Source organism: Diadema setosum, chromosome 10 (genome assembly GCF_964275005.1).
Source record: "Diadema setosum chromosome 10, eeDiaSeto1, whole genome shotgun sequence".
NCBI classification, from domain to species: domain Eukaryota; kingdom Metazoa; phylum Echinodermata; class Echinoidea; order Diadematoida; family Diadematidae; genus Diadema; species Diadema setosum.
Window position 1 is genome coordinate 2,235,728 of NC_092694.1, and position 18,023 is coordinate 2,253,750.

At 35.4% G+C, this 18,023-nt stretch overlaps 1 protein-coding gene across 1 annotated transcript in view; it reads right to left on the bottom strand.

Annotated features, from left to right (window-relative positions):
* Nucleotides 1-18,023, bottom strand: part of LOC140233703 (uncharacterized) — a 77,271-nt gene that overhangs the window by 8,225 nt on the left and 51,023 nt on the right. The window contains exons 9-20 of the mRNA XM_072313804.1: nt 15,207-15,308; nt 14,418-14,519; nt 13,003-13,101; nt 11,836-11,964; nt 10,888-11,016; nt 9,938-10,054; nt 8,853-8,951; nt 8,038-8,238; nt 7,142-7,240; nt 2,998-3,099; nt 1,268-1,372; nt 438-539 (exon numbers count right to left, since the gene is read on the bottom strand). Of these exons, the coding sequence (XP_072169905.1) occupies nt 438-539; nt 1,268-1,372; nt 2,998-3,099; nt 7,142-7,240; nt 8,038-8,238; nt 8,853-8,951; nt 9,938-10,054; nt 10,888-11,016; nt 11,836-11,964; nt 13,003-13,101; nt 14,418-14,519; nt 15,207-15,308 (1,386 nt within the window). The remainder of the gene's footprint in view (nt 1-437; nt 540-1,267; nt 1,373-2,997; nt 3,100-7,141; nt 7,241-8,037; nt 8,239-8,852; nt 8,952-9,937; nt 10,055-10,887; nt 11,017-11,835; nt 11,965-13,002; nt 13,102-14,417; nt 14,520-15,206; nt 15,309-18,023) is intronic.

Genomic DNA, 18,023 nt, shown 5'->3' on the forward strand with positions numbered 1-18,023 from the left:
CTTGTGTATGACTGTATCACGAAGATCAATTACAAAGGCATAGATATACCCTACGGTCTATGTATAGATATCAGAGAAAAATGCAATTTTTTTCTGAAGGCAGTTGCAGAGGCTCTAGGGAAGCTTTATAAGTTAAAAGTTGTACATGTTATCATAAAACAGGGATATCAGTCACAACCACATAATTATGCAAATCAGATAAGATGATGATACCAAAGCATCTCTCTGATCTACACACAAAACATGTACTAGGTTTCCTTTTGTGAAATTAAACAAAAATAACGCATATCCCTTATACAGCATAATACTGTAGACTTATAAAACAACTAAGTTATGGCAATTATCAAACAGGATGTGTCGCAGTTGCAAAATCATTTAACTGAAAATATGATTTTTATATTTTCTGTGAGCAAAGTAATGGGACTAAAGCAACTCACAGCATTTTCCTCAGTAGGGGAAGCCCCTTGGTCAAGGAGAACTCTCACCACCTCTTTGTGACCTCCTGCGGCTGCCAGGTGGAGAGCGCTGGAACCGTTTGTCTGTCAGAATGGACCAGGGGAATTGTGGGGTTAAGGGTCAAGGTTCAAAGGACTTGACACATTGACACACATGGTGAACATTATTATACAGCTGGTCTGTCATTAATATGTCCAATACATAATATGATATTTACCACTATTGACCTTCAAAACTTGAATTGTAAAGATGACAAAAATGCAAATAGTGACATGTGAATACATAATAAAAACAAAAATAAGCATTTTAGCTGTCAAGTCAATTTAGTAGAATTCCAATTTGACTGGTTTAAAAACTACACAAATATACAGTATTTTCATTTTCAGAGTCTCTCATAGTGTCTTGTCATTTTCATATATTTCATGTAAAGCTCTCTTACCTCTCGATGAAACAATGAAACTGTGAATTTGACAGAGCATACAAACTTATTATTGCCTGGAATACATCTGTGCATCTTGAAAGGTGTGACAGAGTATTATAAATTGTCATAAGAATAAAGGACATTTTTAAATACAAGCAGCTGAGAATTCTAGACCCATATTAATTTCTTTTTGTCAGTATACAAGTATATGCCACATCTTGTCAAATGAGTAAAATATTGTAATATCTTTAAGAGATGTACCCCTGACATCTTCAACATTATCTCAATGTTATTTGCACTTGTGAACATGGTTTGCTGGGATTAAATGTACATGAAGTTGAACCTGGTGAACCTTGCTTGCCTCACTCAACCAGAAAGCAAATAAGGTACCTTGTTCTTGGCAGTGCACACCCCACTTCGGTTGAATCTCAACAGCTCCTTGACCACAGCTACACTTCCCTTGGAGGCTGCTATATGGGCACACGTATTACCCTCCTGTAAATGATGTCAACAAAATACCATTGTAACACTAATATAATGTGAACTTCGTCTATATATTTGTCCTGAAAATACATCAATCTAGTTTCTGTAAAATACATGTGCTCTTTATGTCCATAGCGATAATCATAATGATTGTGATATAAAAAATGAAGTGTTTGTTTGCAAAAACCGATAAGTCCATTTTTGAAGATTTTGAAGTACGGTCTCTGTCATAAAGTACAAAATAATACCTTTTAAATGATACATTGGTCACTACATATAAAGGTATATTTTTGAAGTTATGGTCAGAAGAAGCACAAATTTTCTTATTATTCCCTTTATTTTTCTTGACCTTTAATCGCAAATATCTCCATTTGACAAATATGGACTTATCGGTTTTTGCAAACAAACTCTTCAAATATAAATCAACTAGGAGTGCAAATAATCAATGAAGCACATTGGCACTGCTCTATATGTGACCCGCTACAACAAAATGATCCTAAAATCGGGCGAGGTCGATTATTTGAAAATTGTATGATATAATCCCCTAATCTTTCTGCTTTAAATTGATATATAACACATCTTATCAAAATAATCGGCTGCGGAGATATCGACGTTTAAAAGAGAGCATGTCGAGACGTCTGGAAAATCACTGTTTCGAGAAAAGCGCCCTAAAAGTCTTCCTTTCGACGCAATCGCGATCAAGGGACACGCAAGTCAGTTTTCACCTCTGGACAATAGAAGGTAAGCCCTAGCAACCCCCGAAGAGTTCATTCAAGCACATCAGCGTCGGCGGTCTCCTCACCAACCAATCAGTGACCAGGATGTGAGAAGCGGCTGATCATAGCACACCCCGCCCGCACGCACCAGTCGACTGGGCAGTGTGCGAGCTTCACACTTTGGTTAGCAGCAAGCAGCAAACTGACCAATGAGATCACTTTGGTCGTTGTTAGGGGCGAAACCTATCTGTGGCACTCAATCCAAATTTTCGACCCAGTTTCTGCTTCGTTGAAACGCCAAAAACATGGCTCAAAAAAATGCTATTTTTTTTTCTTTCCTTTTATCATTTTGCTTCAAAATTTTGACAGATGATAGAAGACATGTTAGACTCCAATAATATATCAAAATCAGAAAATCGTAAGTTTTGACAAATTTTAATGCTCTGACTTCATACTCGATTTTCACGGCTTCGACTGTGCGCGACTTTAGGACATTTTTGTTGTAGCGGGTCACATATACTATCCCCCTTTCTAATATTTGCTCAACACCCATTCCATGCAGATTTTCCCAACACACTTACATGAAATTTGAATACCTGAATTCAACTCTGATGTCACTTTCATCTCCAAATAGAAAAAAAAAAAATATGGAAAATCACAGTTGACAATACTAAGAAATTGTATGCTTCATCTTTCACAAACAAGTAGAAGAAAACATCAAAATATACATCAAAATTCTTGATTGTAAATATTCTAATACATGCAAATTATTGTTTGCAAATATATATGGATATATGTAAATATGTCTATGATTTGTTTGTAAATTCTGACAAATAAATAGCAATGGTGGTACACACCCACTAATCGAATTGGGAAATGCATCATTAATGACATATTCTGCCTAAAAGATAGTGTTCTTACCGCATTCGCCATGGAAACCAACTCTGATTTGTGCTTGAGAAAAAGTTTGACGATGTCTGCATGATCATTCTCAGCAGCAAGGTGAAGGGGTGTTTGTCCATGCTGGGAGAGAAAAGGGAATAATGTTTAGAATAGACACATACCATACGTCCCAAAAGAAATTACAACTGGACCTTCCGCAATGACAACTTTAATAAAATAGTGAATCAATCCAAATACAATTTCAGGTTATGAAACTATAACTCACTGCCCACATCTTACAGAAAACCACATCTGATTTGCTTCAGTGGTCAAAGAGAAATGAGGAGTTTTGTAAAGCATGTCAGGAATGCAGTTCCAAGAGCATCCGAGTGCTAAACTTGGACGAATCAGACTCATGACATGCTTTACAACAATCCACATTTCTCTGTGACTGCTTAACCAAACTGAATAGGGTTTTCTGCAAAATAGAGCTAAGATGTTGTATTTTATGACCCTGAAGTAGCATTCAGACAGTTTAATCATATTGGGAGTTATCAATGCAAAAATCCGATTGTAATTTTTTTGGGGGACATACTATATTTCACATTACTGCTGGGATATAACCTAAGTACTGAAAGTAATTCCACACCAATACATCAATAGATGTAATGTGTGAATATGCTACTATGTATCTATACCAATAGGACTATATTTCATTTGAGCTTTTCAGTAGTAAAATAGATTCTTGATGAAGCAAAAATTAAGCCATGTCACTTTGATTACATTGTTTATTCATGAACTGGAAAACTGCAATAAATGCAAAAGATGAGAAAAAATAATTTTTAGGATGACTTTACCAGTTACTTTTAACTTCTCCACATTTCAGGCACAGATTACCCAATCATATGGTGTTCATTATTACACATGTCCACTTTATGGTAATACACAATGGTGCCAAAAGCACCCTCAATGCCCAAAATTTTAAGGTGCATAATCCAATTCAAATTAAAATAAAATCTAAATCAAAATAGCGCTTTGGACTAGACAATTAAGAGGAAAATGTTTGTGAGTAAACATAAAGACATTGGGTAATAATGATTCACAGAGATGGATTCTAACCTTATGTGACTTTATGACCCTAAAATCTGATTGTATCTACAGAAATAAGATGTTTTATATAACAACACATTTCTGATATACCATCAGCAAAATGAGTGAAATAATGATGAGAAAAAGGTATGATCAAACTTTCAAACAATTTCTGACAAGTCTGAAATCTACAAACTATGTTGTACAGAAAGTCTGGAAAATATTTGAATGAAGAATGCAAATAAACTCATAAGAAGGTCTACTCAGGGAGATGGGACCTCCCTGGTCTACTCAAGTTACCACAATGTATTGTTTATATTTGAGAAATATGAAAAAAAAGTAAACGAAACTGAAACTGAAAATTGAAACTAATAAGTTTTGATGTCGGTGGTATGGAATTTCATCAAATGTGTGACATACAGAGCAAACATACTTTACATTTAGTGTCATTTCATGACAACACAGGAGGTAGAAATACATCTAAAATTCACCACTCAACCCACAGATACACACATTGTACTGACCCATATAACATGACATGAAACTGAAATATACAACACTGATACAGTCATAACTATACAAAAGAATGGTTGTAACAAACTCAAGATTGAACAAAAAAGGGCATAAATGAAAAGTGATAATCTATTACAATCTCCTGAGCATAGTTGCTACTGAATCATGTTCAATTTTGCAACATAAAATACTTGAGCAGAGGAGTCTCACTGTAAAGAAGTCCAGCAAACTTTTGCATAAACATTCCCTACTTTACCCAAAGTAATTGTGTACAAAATTTAAGAATTTTACGATACTCGGACATTGGAATTAGAACGATATTCTTTTCCCAGAATGACATAAATAAATAAAATACAAGTCATGCAATGAAAGTAAAAAGTAATCAATGATATTGTAAACAAAAACAAAAATAATCAAAAGTTACATATTGGGAAGACAGAAAACGTTGTTGACTGAACTTTACATCAAAAGTCAATGTGTGGAACTCAGTGCACACATACATAACTTTTGATCACTGATATTTTGAATCTTTCAGCATTTTGGGAGTGGTAATTATGAGTAATTCATGTCTGTTCTGCTAATCATCAGTTAAACCTTCATCTACATCTTTCAAATGGGTAGACATGACGTTGCCATATTAATTCAACTAAAACTGGAGCCATACAACATGCCTTTCATGAAAAACCAAACGAAACCAAAATATAAGAGAACTTAGAAAATGAAAAATTAGATGATGGGTGATCATAATTAACAATAAACAAGATGTCATGCATACAGTCTTACAAACAGACATCAATATCAAACTTACTACATCGTCAATTTTGATCTGTCAAGTTATGAACAGAAATCATACATTTAAGGTGTTAGTTTTATCGTATTGGAAGAGGAGAACAATCTGTTAGTGAACAAAGTGTACAGAGAAAAGTCAACATGTACACATCAGGTCAGGTTGTGTCACCAAACTCTTATCACATATATCTTGGAAGGAAAAGTTGTAAGAAAATCTGGATTTTTGCAGTCTCTTTTTCTCTGCCCTTTATAAAGGGATGGTATCGTTTTGGTTGAGATGGAGGAATCAGATTTAGCTTTTTCAAGATAATTAGAAACCACATATGGAATATGAAAAAGCATACAATTCTACCAGAAATTCAAAGTTTATTTGATGAAAATCGTTTTTTAAATGGCTGAGATATCCAAAAACAAAGTAAAACAAAGTGGCCCTAATTAAAGGTGGGTCCCATCTTCTATTAGGACCTCCTTATTTTTGGATATCTCAGCCATTTCAAAACAAATTTTCATCAAATAAACTTTGACTTCCTCTTAGAATTGTATGCTCTTTCATATTTCATAAGAGGTTTCTCATTATATCTCACAAAAAAAAGTTAGAAACCTGAAGCCCCATCTCAACCAAAACTTTATCATCCCTTTAAAGTCAATATGTCACATGAATATTTTGTCATTATTATCATCATTTTTGGCAATCAAAATGGCTGGAAATGACAAAAGCCCTAGAACCTAGTCTGGAGTTGCCTGTTTGTCTAGGGTGACAAATTTAAGGCACACAATATGTAGCCTGGATTGGAAGAAGAAAATACAAGGTTTCAGGAGAGAAACTTTATTGCTTTTATAAAACTTCATTTTCACTTTATTTCTGATTCTTTTTTTTTTCCTCCATACTCAATTGAATGCTGTTTAATTGTTTCAAACTGGGAATACATTATTGTGCCTTACAGTTGTCTTTAAGGATTGTAAATGTGTCTGTTGTGCTGAATCCTGAATGTTTGAGGTGCAAGTTCTTTACTGGCATACTTTGTGGATACTTTGTGGTGGATTTTCATCTAATCTCATTTGTAAACAGCTATCAGCATCAACACAAGAAAGATGATTCAGATGAAACTATTTTTAGTTTGATGGAATGACAAATGAATCTATTTCTAAAATCATATTCCATCTCCCTCATTTAAGATGAAATCATTTTGCATGGCTGGCATATGACTAATCAATTTGAACACCAAACTAAGAAATATACATAACAGGAATCAGTTTGGGGATATCATATGAACAACAATAGCTGGAATTCATGCAGAATTAGGATTGTAGTTAGATACGGACAAAACTTACACTAATTGGACTGTAGTCAGTTATAAAATCAGGCAGATCTAACAATCACCACAATCATATATGATAATATACACATTTTCTACAGTGCAAACAGTGGGAAAAAGGTCACAGACCACAAACCAACACTGCCAAGTTTCTTGAGGCTGAAGGTAGCTCCCAATTGTCTTTCTTTTAATGTTTTGTTTTGAATTTACAGGAATAATGGTCAAGAGTCTGATGAGATGGTGTTTCAAGTTTATGTGAGGAAAACAAATCACATTTTAGTAAAAAAAAAATAGTCCTTCAAATGTGCTATACAAGTCTCTAGCTTCATAGACCTCCCTTTCCTCACAATAATCAACCACCATAGTAGCTCTTTTTTTTTCTCCTCTCTTTTTTTTCCCTTTAAAGTTGGGGATAAAAGAAGAAGAAGAAAGGAGCAAAGAGGCACCGGAAGAATTGGCAAATTGAGGATACTCACAATGTCTGTAGCATTTGAATCTGACTTGAGTTTCAGCAACGTTTCACACACTTGGAGTTGACCATTCTGGGCTGCAAGATGAAGTGCTGTTTTCTTGGACTAAAGGGGATAAAACAAAATGCCATGATGTGAAAAATCTCACAATTCAGCAAACTTGATATCAATGAATGCTCTTATGGTGAGAAATGATGTACAGTGTTGCTTCATTGGCTTGTATGTACATTTCTAGTATAGGTTCTTCACTAAGAAACAAATAAACATAAGATTGTGAAATGAACTCAGTTTTTCTATCTTTCTGTAGACATTGAAAGAATCTAGTCTCTTATTCAAAGCACTATCACACATTTACTGCCAAAGAGACTCTTACAAATTATAGTGAGATAGAATGTGATTTCAATAAAATGGAACCAAAAATAATTCCTAAAGGACACAAAATGTTCACAAACAACTTTACCATAAATTAGCATCAATGCATGTAAATTTTCAGCAGCATAAATGTATGAAAGATGTGAAAGGAGATGATAGTATAACATGTTGTAACCCTCATTCCTGAGCTTTAATCAGGAGGAACACACAAAAAAGTTCACATCATCAAATTTTTAATGATCCTTTCACAATTTCCTAAACTTAATAAAATTTAAAAAACAATATATATCTAATGAATGCAATCTAACCATTTTTTTTTCAAGTTTTTTTGGAGTGATGCAGAGAGTCATTGATGATATGCATTACTTATACACCTTAGTTTTCAATATACATCAAATTGTCAATTTGAGGCTCTGCTGTAGTCCTCAGTTCATGAAATTGCCAGTTTGATGTTACACTGTAATGTGGATCAAACTCCAGAATGGTTATCATAGAAATCACTGACTCAGTCAGTCTTTAGAAGGACTGACCAATGACAGGGCATCAATGGCCGCCCCATGGTTGTGGATCAACAGGTTGACCAGCTCGTTGTGTCCATTCTGGGCAGCCAGGTGGAGCGGCGTCACACCAATCTTTGACTTGGCATTCACAAAGGCCTTGTGCCATAGCAGGACGTCGGCCACAGCCAGATGACCATTCTCAGCTGCTAGGTGGAGGGCTGCCTTTCCATGCTGTGTGGTAGTCAAACATTGATCAGGTGTTAAACATATAATATGAAACTTTTTGCAGACATAATATTTCACAAGTGGGGATGCTTATGACAATTTCACAAGTCATGGTTGAAGATGCCATTGAGAACACAGCAACAATATGAGAAGTAAATTGCATTGCTGTTCAAGAGAAAAGTTAGCCCTTTTTGGCTTGAAGATGATACACAATGCATTTCTTCTGTTAATTTCAGGAATAATCAGTGGACTTGCAAAGTCACTGAAAATAACAACACCACAAAACATATGGCGTACAGGGTATCATAATGATAGAAGACTGCATCGTCCGTTCTGCTTATATTATGATATACTGGTATGTTTTCCATGTCTCTTTTATTCCTTTTAATGGACACATTGTTAAATGATTGAATTTTACTCTCCTTTTATGCATTAAAAAAACTTCAATAGGGACATCATCAGAAAAAAAACCAAACAAGTGAGTTTGTAGCAGCACATGACATCAAGCCAAATGTACATAGTTCTACTTGATATAGATAAGCGAAATATAAGATATACATTGTAATTGTAAAATCTTGCTAGAAAACACAGAAATTGTTAAACTGTTACATCTTACTCACCTCATCAAAGACATCAACTCTTGCATTCTGCTGCAGTAGAATCCTCATTATTTCCTCATGGCCTTCTTCACTTGCCACTAATAGGGGTGACCAGCCATTCTATACCGGAGGGATTTCAAAGAGAACAAAAATTACACACTTTGAAATGTACAAAAACCATCCTATCAAATTCTGCTCTCAAACAAGTTGAAATATTGTTGAAAAAGAAAGATTATACACAAAAAAAAATTCTCAGTAGAAAGTTACAAGCTGGACTGTAAACATACCAAAGACTTTTCTTGCAGCCCATATGTTTCTGCTTCATTTTAGTTTAAACCATTGAGGACGGACTGATTCTGCTATAACATGCATCTTCCATAGACTTCTACCCGAGTATACTCAGGACTCGTCTTCAACAGGTTAAAGTATACAGGTTATTTGTATCAAATTTATTGGCAGTGTAAGCTTTGATATTGAAGAATTGAAGAGTATACAGATACCTGTTGTAATATCACAGAGTAGATGGACACACCTTGTCCCTTCTCTCTAAATTACAAGAAAATTTCATAGACCTACTGAAAGAAAATCTTATAAGTTTGGTCTAAATCTTGACTTTCTCTTATTAAAGGTGATTTTGAAGTCTTGCAATGAAATTGTATGATTTTCTACGACACTAGCGCAGAAAGTTCCCAACTTGCAATACTCAGGCAATGCTTACAGTTATTCTCACTAACATTTACTCAGTCAAGTGAGCTGCAGTACAAATATGCACCCTTTAAGGTACTCACAAGCACATGTGAATAGAATATGAAGAGTTTTATTGCAAAACAATCTAACTCCATATTTGTGATTAAAGCTGCTAAAAACTAAAGAAAATAATACGAAAATACAGGATATTTTTAATCGTAAGTCTAGAGTATTCCTTGTTTTGTCTAAAGTGAGGTATTACTGGAAAGGTTTAATTCTACTCTATCTGATAATGGACTTACTTTGAAATATTTAAAATGGTGCATAGCTCATTTTCCAATAAAACTCTTCATATGATTTTTACATGTATTTCCAGCATTTCTACAAACAAAAAAAAAATGTGAAAGGGGTTGATGTACCTTGCTCTGTTTATTGACAGCTAGTTGAGTCATGTTTGGTCCAAGGTGCTGTACCATCTTCATCAAGATGTCCGCATTGCCAGCCCTAGCACAGTAATGCAGCGGTGTCTCGTGTGTCTGCAACATGAACAAAAAAAAAAAAAAAATGAGAAAGGTTAACCCAAATGCATTATCACTCTACTGATAGGGTGATGTGTGGTTTATTACAACTGCATTTCTAATATAACATTGAGGAAGTTGTATCATATCATTGCAAACAAAGCAAATGTGAGTAGCTTAAATGATGGGAAACATAACCTATGATGTATTTTCCAGGCATAGGAGTCAGAAAAACTGGAACAATGTCCAGTAGCTTTGGAATCAATGCAAGGACAATTTTTAATTCTAATCTATGATCTGGACATGCAAAACTGTACAAGGTTTGACATGAATATGATGTCAGAGCAGCCAACATTCACACATAATGGAGATTTTGAAGAGCAATCATCAGGGAAATACTTGCAAGTTACATGAACATTATCAAGCAACACTTATTTCCTTGTACCCTCTATTCAAATCAAAACAAATAGGGAAGACTCATTATCCTCTCATCAGGATATGAATGAACAAGCAAGGATGACCAAAGAAGATGTGTAAGAGACAGGTGGAGAAAGAGCAAAGGGAAGATTTGCTTGAGGAAGGAGGATGTCCCAAATTGGGCAGATGGCGAGACGGTGTGAGAGAGATTGCTGTGAAAGTGAGGTAAATCTAGCCACACAAATCCAGCTAAAAACTGGATGGTGATGATGAAGGTGAAGATAATGGTGATGGAGATGATGATAATGATGATGATAATGGTGATGATGGTGATGATGATGGTGTTTATGATGATGTAAGTTTTCAGGAAGCCTCCTACAACATCAAGGTGACTTGATAGCTGTGAGATGCATCAGTCCTGGAGTACCACCTACCAGTTTGGTGATGATGTTGATGTCTGCATCATACTGTAGGAGGAGAGCCATTATCTCCTCATCCTCCCCTGGGTAGTGGATCATATCCTTAGTGATCTCTGCTGCATAGTGAAGGGGTGTCTCACCCTCCTGCAAATTGGCAATAATGCACAAGTGTTGCTTGAATTACATACTAGACCTTTAATAGTACACACATATTATGTAAAATGAAACAGAACATCTTCTTCTCTATGTCTTCTCTTCCTGCTGTCACCACTGCTATTGTTGTTATTATTTTTTCATTTATCTTTATTCAGATGGCAAGTGAAAATGAGGGCCCTATCAATTTTAAAATATCTTCTCGTCAGCCTGGTGCAGTATATTGAGCAGGCTTATCAACAATCCATGATACATGATCCTATACACTAGTCTTTGATCAAGGAGCTCTATGCTTTATAGCTACATTGAACATTACATACATTATATCTTATGTAGGCAAACTTTCCAATGACCACTGAGTGGTCAGCTGCTGGTATGATAATGTCTGTCTGTCTATCATTTTGTCTATTTATCAATCAGTACTCACAAGTTCATACAATGTATGATATCTTATGCATAAATTTTGGGGGCTCTTGAAGCCTAGGGCCTACCCAATCAAAATGATCACATACATCAGTAAATGGTCACCATGAGATCGGCAATCTTTCTTGTGATGGTTAACCCCTAGAAATAGATCACAAGGAATGACCCCCTCCCCCACACCCTTTGGATGAGATGGATTCATTTTTAATAGTAGAAAGGATTGCAGAGCAGATCTCTTACCACACTCTTCTCATATCAGCAAAATTGTCATTTCATCTCATCCTGAGAAATACAATACAATAAATGACCACCCCTAACCCCACATATACACACTCCTTGGATGTGCTGGATATGTTAAGTCAAAGGATTATAGCAAGGATGTCTTACCATACTCTGTTCATTGACTGCCATGATGGCGTCAAGACGAGACATGTCATTGTGGAGGAAGTCAATGAGAAGTTTGACGATGGCGTAGTGGGCGTGTCTGACGGCGATGTGGATTGGATTCTCTCCAGACTGAGGTAGAAAGACACATCATGTTCAAATATTAATCTATTCTCTCTATATCATCATTGTCATCATCTCCAATACAGTATTGACCCATGGATTTTAAATGCTGTAGATGCACTTGAAAACACTTAAGGCAAAAGCACACCCGTTGTCACCTAACGAGAATGTTTCAAAAAGGGTTTAGTGACACGATGGTGGCCAGTTTGATTTTTTTTACACAATTGTAATAACTGACACATATATGTTTCTCATGGATATACAAGTATAAGAAGGTCTGAGCATATCTATGAAATAGGCCGGTGCAAAAAAAAGTACATTTGTCTCTGATTTTCTTTCAATACTGGTAAACAATTAGGGAGTGCCTCAAAAGAAGGCTGTTATTTGAGATTAACAAACTCTCAGACTGGATAAACTTGTTCTGCCAACAGATAAAGCTCAACCCAGAACAAGTGTCCATTATAGTTGAAATATTATTCTTAAGCAACACCTAAGGGGGCCACAGTATAGAGGTCTCTAACATATACCACACTTTCAGGGGATTTTGTAGAGCACATAGAGTACATGTCATATCATAAAAAGGTGGCTGGAGGGATTCGTGCTATCTAGACGAAAACAAAAATCTGCACATAAAAATATTGCTCTTTGTCAGATCATTTAGAACTGCAAGCATCACATTCCTTTATGAAATGCAAGAAAGAAAACACCCTGTACAGGACTATTAAATTAAAGCCAAGATTAACATATTTCATGCTGATTTGAAATGAATCTACCCCAATCCATCCATTATGGCTGGGAAACAGAAGCCCCATTTTAACAGACATTACCGAGGCAATGTCCGAGCAGCATTTTGCAAGGACCGTTTTAACAGGCAGGGGAAAAAAGTTTCTTGGACGCTACCCGGACATTGTCGCAGTAACAAGCCCCTGTTAACCCGTTAAGAACAGACTAATTTTGCTATAACATGCATTTCTCATAGACACCTGCCTGAATATTCTTGGGACTTGTCTTCAACGGGTTAAAATGGAGTTAAAGAGTTTATCTCACCTTTGAGAGACAGACTGCATCAGCTCCATCCTCCAGAAGAGCCTCCATCATTTTGATGTGACCATGTCTGGATGCTATGTGCATGGCTGTCTCTCCATTCTATTAGCAGCAAGACAGAAATAAATCATTCCTCCATAGAGGTTATCCAATAGCAACCTTTGTTTGTAAGGCATCTAATAGGGACCTATAGTGTACAACCCTTCATGTGCCCATACACTAAGCTCAACCTTGCCAAGCCAGGAGCAGATCCTGGAATTCCATAAAAGGGGGAAGCTTTTACAAAAACACATCATGCACACCATTTTTTTTTTTATTTCTTTTGTTTTAACAAAAATTAAAGGGGGTGTGTGCCTGGTGCACTTCTGCCTAGATCTATCACTGCAAACTTTTTTGTCAGCATTCAGTAATCGATCCAAACTTAACCCAGTTGTAGAATTACGGAGCCAACTTAGGTATAGCAATGTGTCTCAGTCCAAGGGAGGCCATGGGGACACAAAAGGATTTACAGTGAAAAGCTATCCTCTTTTCATTGACAATTAGTTTTCTAGACAGCTGTGCCAATCAACAAAGAAAGAATCCCACCATGCATGCAAGTCAGTGAACAAAGCACAATAAAGGTCAAACATGTACATAATCAAACTAGAGATGTCATTATTTACTTAGTGAGTTAAGCCACTGCCTACACCTAACTGGAACCGTGGGGGTTCCATGTATGAATATACAAATTTACCACCTTGCAGAAGACATAGTGTACTGTAAAAGTGGAAATTTTCACAGTGTTGAAATTTTCCCACATTTTGCACAACCCGAAACTAGCTTGAAAATAAAAGCAAGCAAATATTTTTGCTTTTCATATGTTCCAGTAGTTTATGTCTTGACTCCACGGAATTAAAAAACATGTGAAACTCTTCTTACCCCGCAGAGTGCGAAAAATTAGTCGTGCGAAAATATCCACTTTTACAGCAATCTGCAAAGACTTCGCAGATGAACACATATTTCTACCTTGAAATTACTGTGACATACTAACATGATATATTTAAGATATTTTTCTCAAGGGAAGGGAAATGAATAAAACATATATGACATATTACAAATGAAAATTAGTAAGTATAATTCAAGTATGATTAAATGTACTACAAGAAGTATTTCCTTCTGCTTACTTAATTCTGAAAAGGCAGAGACAGAGAAAGAGAGGGGGGACTGGGATGGAAAGTGGTGCTACACTGGAAAAAAAAAAAAAAAAAAACCTAAAACTGAAGTAGTAACAATGAGTCTTTTTTCAATTTTTTTTTTTCAACATATTAGTTCAATTCATCTCTTGATAGATGTGGAGTGAAAATAAAGTATACAGAATTTTTCTCATATCTAATCTATCATATGACACCAAGGCAGAGATATGACCTTTTGTCACTCACCGTCATAGTAGCGTTCACATCTGCCCCACTCTTCAGGAGCATCTCAGCCACCTTCTCTCCTTCCTTGATCCTAGCTGCTATATGGAGTGGGGTCTCCTCAGCCTTGGTTTGTAAGAAACGATGAAAAATATATCATGAGACAATGTCAATATAACAGAAAAGTAATAGTGAAGACAAGGCTAATCCTTTTTGATATTCATTCATTCATTCATTCATTCATTCATTCATTCATTTATTCACATTCATTCATTCAGTCAGTCAGTCATTCACTCACCCATCCACTCTGTTTATTTATTAATTTAATCATTCATTCATTTCACTATTTTTTGTCCAGAAGGTTTACATTGTTGTTAAAAAAAATACTACATATCATATTCTACAATGCATAGAATAAAAGTTGCAATGAAGTGTATGTAAAATGACCAATGAAATGAAAATTGGGTATCTATTGATTTCATAATGTATGAGGTTAATGCATACTGCTTTTAGTGTCCATTTCTTTTTCTAAATGGAATTGGTCTGCACAGTCTTAACTCTGAACAATTCTGGAATAAATTAATCGTAAGGAGATCAGGTTGGTTTGCTTTTGTCAATAAAACCATCTACGCCAACTCTGCATAATAGTATATAAATATAAACTTATCACAATACACAGATATACACAAATAGATGACATTTAGTAGAAAAAGTTTACTGTACACACATTGTACATGTATTTGTATTATTGTACATTGTAAAATTATTTCAACAGTATAGCCTTTAATCAAGTCTTTAATTCTTATTTCTCACCTTCCCTCCCTTGAGCTGCACCTGTGCCCCATGTCCCAGTAGAGTCTGTACCACCAGCGGCTTGCAGTGCTGTACTGCTATGTGAAGGGCTGTGTAGTTATCCTGTTTGACATTACAAGATTGGGATGAAATACAGCAAGAATAAGTATTGAACTCACTCATGTCCTTGATATGTTACTTTGTGTATTTTGAATTAACTGTCACTTTCTTATTACGTTGCAAGGCCTCCAAGAATAACAGAGTATAAATATTTAAGAGACTACCCTGGGTAACGAATGAACAAATAAATGACTAAATTATAGATAAATAAACAAACAAATAGATAGATAGATAGATAAATAGATAGATAAATAGATAAATCTCTAAATGAATCTATGAATAAATAAATTACATTAATAAATAAATGAAACAAATAAATGACTGCATAAATACAAACATAAGTATATCACACAAAAAGTAAAGAAATACATTAATGATATTCATAACCCATGTCATACTTTCTCTGTACCAGCTAAGTCTCTGATGAATTGTGACAAAAGAACACTAGGTTTCTGTTTCGCTCTCTTAGCATTGATTCCTTATGCTAGTTTAGTTTTGTTTAATCAGGATACATTTTGTGTGATTATGCACAAAATAACACTGCATACGCTCTGTACAAATTAATCATCAATATTCCTAAATATTGAAGCAGGTCTGAAGAATAAAATGTCAACATTACCTTTTTCACAGCATTGGTGCATTTCTTAATAATATTCTACTGACAAAGAGAAACTAGTCATATTTCTATATCATCTAAGATATATTTTTTCCTTTACTAAGAATTCAAATGAATTTTCTTTTATTGAACATTGCATTGCTTCCCAGGAAAACTAATTAATTAATCAGTCAATGCGAAGAACTGTAACACCTGGTATTTTACAGCGATGAATAACATATTTGTTTGCCCTCTTTTTTTTATAGCAGTTAGGGCTTTTGACAGGAATACACATTCAATCCTTACAATGGCATGATGAATTAAGAGATTATAACATAAATAATTGTTAGTATTGTGACATATTGAACTTTGATTACTGGGTACTGCCTCTTGTAATAAATTGAGAGATATGTTTCTTGAAGGAATGCTCCGTCTCTATTATCTGAGGCATATTTGCTTGCATAAATCATCATAAAATACTACAAAATGATTACATAAACATCTCTGGGAGCTTAGAATAAATTGCCTTCATTTATCAGTGTTTCCTCAGTGAGTGTGTGTCTTCAGACGTGAGCTGAGGTGTTAATTGGATGAGTGTTTACCATCAGAAGCTGTCAGAGTCTTTGGTTGCTAGGTTACCAATAGCCGCTCTCTCCCACTTTGCACGTACGGGTGTCAACATGGGACCAATAAATACCCCAGTTGCTTGTTTACTATGAAATGCTGAACTTCCGGTTCACCTATTTTTCCCATTCAGAAATATGCCATTCCACATTATTTACATTTAGAAAGCAGAGTTTATCCTTTGTGATGCAGAGCTTGTCTTTTGTTTTGGAAGCAGAATTTTTAATATCCTAACAAGGCACACACACAAAAAAAAATGACAGAGTTAGAAATATTATAAATGAAAGTAATATTACCAGATTACAAACTTTTAGGTCTAGGAGATTTTTTGAATGCTATCAACTGACTATATTGATGTGGTTTTACCTGTTTTAAAGGGGGCTCTTTACATTTCCAACTTTTTTTTTTTTTAATTGCCGGCGCTTACCAGGCAAGTTTGATCTCAACTGATCACTCATGATTTCAAGTGAGAAAAAAACCCTACACAGAAAAGTATTTCAATATAATACATGAAAACAAGCAGAGTAAATAAGAATGATTGACCCATTGGATGTTTGTGATCTAGCTCCTGTCATACTACTGCAATTTTCAGGCAAGTGGGCCTATGTCTCATTACAGATAATCTTTCCTGATATTTTACTATGACCAAATCATTCCTTCTCTAAGCATATTATTTCATTGAGAATACAGGGATATATTTTATTAGAATCAGGCAGGTGATACAAAATTGATAATTTTTTTCAAGTTGGAATGATGCCTTCCATCATGTCCTACAGAAGACTAAAACTGGTTGTTTCCATAGCAAGAAAATGATCTCATTCAAAGCACGTCATGTTCACCATCACATCTTAAAGGTTAATTGGTATCTCTTCACTTTATATTGACGGCACTTTGTTGACTGATTTATGTCAAGTTAGAAACTATAAATGTAACTGTTATCATTAAATGATTTTGGAGTCAGGTTTGGATCTTACACTCATATAAAAAATTGTATCCATGAATCAATGAGTGCACAACACTCACTTTTTTTCTCTCACAGTGGACGGGGAAAAGTCAAACCATAAATTGTATCATAGCTACCAAAATATTTGCATTAGTGGAAGGCTCTGTAGATTAATTCTATGCCAAGCAGGAATGTAAGTAGGTTTTCAGGAACTAATTTCATCTTACAAAACAGGGTCAAAATAGGGTCAACTGAAGTGGACTTTACCCCAGGCTTGGTATCCAGCAGAAATATTGTGAAAGGGGAGACATGAGACTTAAAAAGGGTCAGTCTGGAACCAGTCTGGGAAAGGGGGGGGGGGGGGGGGGTGTCACTGAAGGTTCCAGAAGGCTAAAGCTGTATTACTTCAGTGTTATTTGTGAAAATATGATATTAACACCCTCGTGTCACCTTTTTACGACAGGTAAGAAGAGGAGACATCCATTCAAGCATACGGCAGTAACAGAGAACCAAGTGCAAACATTTTTATATTCTTGCCATGTACACTTTAAATGAT